The sequence below is a fragment of the Amblyomma maculatum genome, chromosome 5 (assembly GCF_055883805.1).
Source record: "Amblyomma maculatum isolate TAMU_Amacu chromosome 5, ASM5588380v1, whole genome shotgun sequence".
Classification (NCBI taxonomy): domain Eukaryota; kingdom Metazoa; phylum Arthropoda; class Arachnida; order Ixodida; family Ixodidae; genus Amblyomma; species Amblyomma maculatum.
Genome location: NC_139348.1, coordinates 72934988 through 72940990, shown reverse-complemented (window position 1 = coordinate 72940990; position 6003 = coordinate 72934988). Strand labels below are relative to the sequence as shown.

Here is a 6003-nt window from a genome sequence, read left to right as displayed (position 1 = left end):
TTGATGTTATTTTGAGAGCATCCACACACTTCCAGAACAATGGAGCAAACCCCAGGGGCAGTGCTGACATGCATACTGAGAATACTGCCTAAAGCACAAGGAAAAGCTCTAGCTAGGTTTGACCTTAATGATAACTTTGTGTAACAAGTCTCATCAGAAGATCAAATTCTCTCAAAATTTCAAGGGGCATTATTAAGCATGCGATTAGTTGAAACAGTGGACAGTTGAACTCGTGGACTGATGGTGTATGCTTCCAACAGCTCTTACACCCTCCAGCATTAATGTTCCAATTGAAAAGGAACCACTTGCGGTCAGGTTTGCAAACAAAAGATCTCATGTGATATGCTGATGGAACTCCAAGTGCTCAAGTAGCTGGCTTTAAATACTCCTGCAGAGTTGGCGGGCGCAAACCAAAGAACATACTGACTTGGCTGCCATACAAACATGTGTGGCAGTTGGCAAGTATGGTTGCCACCTTATACATTTGAGGAACATTCTGAAGTAACAACTTCTGATTTTTCTTGTAATCCAAGACTGCGAAAAGATTGACAGTTTTCCCAAACCCCCACTCAACGGCTTGACGAACAGTGCTCATGGAACTGTTAAACAGCTGTTGTTCTCGGCTGAGTGCAGCACCTGCATATGGCCGCATAAGGAGGGGACGCAGAGGGTAGGCTGGGTCCCCATAGATTGTGAAGGTCGAACCTTGGACGAGATCCAACAGCTTTTCATAGAGCCCACTGTCACGCAGGATACCTGCAAAATACAAAACAGTACTGAGTAATCACAGCGTTTGAACAACAAATGGGGGAAATGTTGAAGCAAAATGCACAGATTTGACTTTCATTGGGCGAGCTCGAGCCACGAGAAAAAAACATTCTGCTAGAACATTTGTTTGCTGTCACCAACGTAGGTGCCTAATAGAAACAACATTCTGCAGGAGGCTCCTATTTTGTAGTAATGAACATGTAGCACTTGCTGCTGTTGCACATAAGCAAGCAAAAATATAAGGTTTGGTTCGGTCTATCAGGTTGAATGTCCCAAAGCAACTCGGGCTGTGAGAGACGTTGTACTGCTTTTGCGATGGTATGGTCTTGTTAATGACAAAAGGGATCTTTGCATAACCTGGCATGATGCCCTCTAACTGATATACATTCAACAATATACCAGCTTTAATATACAATGAACAAATTTTTTCGTGACTTCTGCAGTCCTACTTTGTTAATACAACCCTCGTTAATATAGACTACCTAAATTATGGACAGTTTTTCTGGGGACCAAACTTTTTCATTGTATTTATGCCCCGTTAATATTGGAAACTCATCTGGACAATGGACAAGAGGAAAATGCACGTGTGCTGATTGGGGCCATGTATTTTTTGCTGTTACTATGGATAGGCGTGGGAACAAAAACTCTACTGCCCCAACCAGACGTCCAACTTTATGCATTTTAAGTGTAGGACACTACATGAATATAACGAAAAAGTGCAGATGGCTGCGTGATGGCACTCTTGTTTCGTGGTTTCATTATTTGGAGTGAATGGCTATGATGACAACTCACTCTGCAGCTTGTGCCGCTTAGAAAGCTGCATTCAGTAGTTTTTAGCCAACTGAATGCTGAACTGTAGCAGTGGTATAGTAGAAGTTCAGCCATTTATCCATGACAGGCCATCACGTCCACCATAACCACTTTTTGCTGCAAGCTTTGATATACCTGGCATCTGAGTATATATAAATTTATTATGTCGAAAACTTGGATCCGCTTCACTCACCAGCATCATGCCTGTGCCCAGGGTAAGGTCCATCCAGGTCGCACACAATGCCATCTGCACACATAATGGCCTGATATTTAACGACATGCAGTCGTTTATGACCAGAAAAATAGATTTTCTGATTTGTGGTAGGCCTGCAGATGGGTCTAGCAGTGCCATCCACAAACCCCCAACAGTTGGTGAGAGGGGCACCTCTGCGATGAACTGCCTGCAATGAAAATAGAAAATTCAATTTTTTTTGTGCGTATGTACCTACATGAGAAACGCTTCCGTGCCATCACTGGTATGCAACATTCCGAAAACATTTCTTTCGGACTATCGTGCGAGTTGTCAGTAAAGTAATAATTGGTTCCGTTACGATCTGAGACACAGTGTGCACTGAACCCCTATTTATCAGCAGACACTCTCTGCTATTATGCAGTTGTCTGCGATATCAAAAAGCAGCCAAAACATTTTTTTTTATTGGGCTGCGGAATGAAACTCGTCTTGCTTGACGTGTACGCACCTCAGAAAAACGAGCCAAGTCAGCCGGTTGCAGCCAGTCGTGCCTCCTCAGGTCCAGAAGATGACCGAAGGTGGTCTCAATGTGGCCGAATAGGGAGGACACAATGCTTGACATTGCCGAGCAATGCCGGCCGAAGATGGGCTCTAAGTCCCACCATCGATTCGGGTACGCCTACCGGCGTAGACCCATAAGCAACGCTTCTTTACCAGACACCTTGACGCCTTGGCTACTGAGGATGGTATCGGGCACAAGCAGCGATGTCTTCAGTGCGCCAAAATGCTCCTTGTCGAAACGGAACATCCGCCGAAACGACTCTTCGTCCAGGCAATTCACGTCCAGAAATCCGTTATACGAAGCATAGCGTCGCGGCGCGGGCTCCCGGTACCGAAGAAAAAGGTCCTCTAAATCATTCCAGCTGAGGTCCAGATAGAGCAGCTGGTCGCAAAGTAAATCTGCCTGTGATCGCCTAAACTTGGGCATCGTTTTAAAGCCACAAAAAAGTGTGCTTATAGAAGAAGGCGAACGCACAGACTTGCACAGACCAGACGAACGCAAGAAACAAGAAACGGCTAGCGGCGATTCCCAGCGTGGATAGTCACGGCCTATTGCGACTCGGTTTAAAAATTCAAAATAAAAAATGTATTACTTTGCACATGTATTTGAGCTTTATATGTAACTTAATATGATTTACTTAGTGTTTATTAATGTAATGAAAACAGAGCAGCATGTATATCAAGTTATTTTTTCTGCAAGTTTTTCTTTTAAGCCACCATGGCGCTGCATGCGCGCAACGCTAAGTGACCGCTATCACCGCTATTCTAAAAGCAGAGAAAGAGGACGCGTTCCCCTAACGCTATACACGTACAGATAGGGTCCCCCTATTCTCGTTCCCCCTATTCTAAAACTCTCTATTCACTCTCGTCGTGCAGTTACGGTACGCCAGGGCCACACCCTTACATATAACTGAACCAACATTCACATGTTCTAAAAGGGAAAACAAAATTTCGTGATCGACGCAGCCGAATGCTTTTTCAAGGTCGATCTGAAGCATGGCGACCCGACCATCCCAGTGATCACAACACTCAAGGACACTTCGCGCCTTTTGAATGTTGGTCACTATTGACCTCCCTTTTATCCCACACGTTTGGTGTGGTCCTACTATATCCTTAATAACCGTTTGCAACCTTCGGGCCAAAACCTTCATAAAAATTTTATATTCAACGTTTGTAAGTGCTATGGGTCTGTAAGATGTTACCAGGCGTAATTTGTCTATTTCATCAGTTTTAGGAATGAGTACGGTGTGGGATGACCCATATGACGGAGGCAGGGCATTTACTGTGTAGGCATTGTTATAAATTGCGTTCAAAATAGGTGTGATTTCGTACTTCTTTGTAAAAACCCGCGCTGAACCCATCCGGTCCCGGCGATTTACCGGCATTTAAACTGTCAATAGCGTGCTCCACTTCTGTTTCAGTTATCTTTAGTTCTAATCTCTCTTTCACTTCATCGTCCAGACGCGGTATCGTCGCCAGAAACTTATTCTTAAAAGTGGTAGCGTCTACCGTGTGGGATGCGAAGAGGGTTTGGTAATGGGCGTTGAACGCTGCTTAGATGTTGTCGTTGTCCGCCGCCAAGGTACCTCCCCAATCTATTTGGTCGATGTGGTTCCGTTAAAAAAAAAAAAAAAGAAAACTCAGCCACGAGTTCAATGCTTGAGAGCGGTACAAAAGCGCTTCTAGTGAATGCGGTGTTGCCTTAGAAACATGCAGTAGAACGTTATACTGCAGTGTATATCGGTAATTATGAGCATGTTACTTACAGCAGTCGCAGTTACACGAGTAGCGAAGTACGTTTCCGCTACATTTCTTCTGCGCTCTGCGCACATGCAGAGCCATCTTGCGGCAAACACAGAAGAACCCCTCCTCGCAATGTGCGGCGCTGCCCCGACACGTGGCGCGCCACTCGACCCTGACGTTTCGCCGTGCACCCTCACAGGTTGTAGAATCAAGCGTCTTTCCTTTCTTTAGATCACTATCTTCGCTCACCCGCTTCTCCCCTTCGGGCCGCGCGGGTACCGGTGCGAGGATGCCCCAATATCCTTGCGTTTAGTAAGTTTTCTCGACGAGGTGCAATAACGCTATCGCGTTCCACTCTTGAAGGCGAAGCTTAAGCGTCCTCCAAATTTTTTACCGATTTCGCTTTCACCTTCCTCCCTTCCCCTGTGGCGCGGTTAAGGTGTCCACATAGCAAGTGTGAGAGATACTGCGTCTTTCCCTTCCTGTGAACCAATTATTATTATTATTAACTTTGATATTATTATTATTACTACCAGTTTTGTATGAAGTTTCGGTATTTGAAACACTCTCCTCACCAATTCAGATGGCGTGAGATAAATAAACGTTAATGTGCGTCCCAAAAAGAAACTTGCAAGAATTTGAAACAGCGATTGGTTGGACCGAAATAGATTAAACAATTGCATGCTATCAGAAGCCTACCTTTTTGGAAACCTGTGTTTTGAAATATGACACTTGCAACTTGGACACGCTGCTACTGGTTTGATTGGCAGTAATACAGCGTTAGACGTTTCCGTTTACTGGGTTCAATGTGGTTCTCTTTGAGTTGGCGTGTCACAGGTGCCTCGCTAAGGCGCGCCGCTCTCCCGCCCGCACGCGGTACCCAGGCTGGCTGCGGCTGCGCCTCGACGCCTAGAAGTATGTCCGCACAGTTAGAAACGGACGGCGAGACGCGGTTTCGGCAACGCTGTTGTTGTGGTTGTGGCTGTAGGAAGAAGGAAAAGAAAAATTTGGAGGACGCTTAAGCTTCGCCTTCAAGAGTGGAACGCGATAGCGTTATTGCACCTCGTTCGCACCGAGCATACCGAGGGAATGAATGGGCGGTGCGAACGAGGTGCAATAACGCTATCGCGTTCCACTCTTGAAGGCGAAGCTTAAGCGTCCGGGGCGAGTGGCACGCCACGTGTCGGGGCAGCGCCGCACATTGCGAGGAGGGGTTCTTCTGTGTTTGCCGCAAGATGGCTCTGCATGTGCGCACAGCGCAGAAATGTAGCGGAAACGTGCTTCGCTACTCGTGTAACTGCGACTTCTGTAAGTAACATGCTCATAATTACCGATACACACCGCTGTATAACGTTCTACGGCACGTTTCTAAGGCAACACCGCATTCACTAGAAGCGCTGTACCGCTTTCAAGCATCGAACTCGTGGCTGAGTGGTAGCTTCTCCGTCTCCCACTCCGGAGACCCTGGTTCGATTCCCACCCAGCCCATCTTGGAAGTTGCTTTTTATTTATGAAGTACATGCCGGGATTTATCGCTCACGGCCAACGACGCCGACGCCGACGACACCGGCTTTTCTGCGACACGAGCTCCTTAACGCTATCGCGTTAAAATGCACGCGCCTGCTACTGGCTCTGCAGCTGAGTCACCGCCGCTGCCTCGTGCAGACAGAACAAATTCTTAGGACGCTTGAGATTTGCCTTTATCGCGCCTCGTTCGCGCCGTCTACTGATTTGCTTGTCGCGCTAGTGTGGGTACAACTCTCGTTAACTTGTCCAAAGCATGACTGTTTGGTAAGTACTTGTTCTGAAACGTGATTCTAAGCGTTCCTTCGCTTACAATGTGGCTGAGGCGTGCACTGAAAAGGGAGGCTCTATTTCGAATTCCTACATAGAGCAACTTGCTATACTCATTTTTATTTATGAATCCTTCC

General features: G+C 46.4%; 1 protein-coding gene across 1 annotated transcript; it reads right to left on the bottom strand.

Moving 5' to 3' along the window:
• Positions 1 to 364: 364 nt before the first annotated feature.
• On the bottom strand, positions 365 to 1850 carry LOC146188503 (uncharacterized). Its single transcript, XM_084603123.1, has 2 exons — positions 1772 to 1850; positions 365 to 756 (listed from the first exon to the last, which is right to left on the bottom strand). The coding sequence occupies exons 1-2, from the start codon at positions 1833 to 1835 to the stop codon at positions 365 to 367; spliced, it is 456 nt and encodes a 151-aa protein (XP_084459249.1). The 5' UTR covers positions 1836 to 1850.
• Positions 1851 to 6003: the final 4153 nt, after the last annotated feature.

Excerpts from the sequence above, each read along its gene's own strand:
- LOC146188503 (XM_084603123.1), bottom strand. The coding sequence starts at position 1,835 with ATGTGTGCAGATGGCATTGTGTGCGACCTGGATGGACCTTACCCTGGG. Across the intron at positions 757-1,771 it reads TGGGCACAGGCATGATGCTG|GTATCCTGCGTGACAGTGGG; the intron begins GTGAGTGAAGCG and ends TGTATTTTGCAG.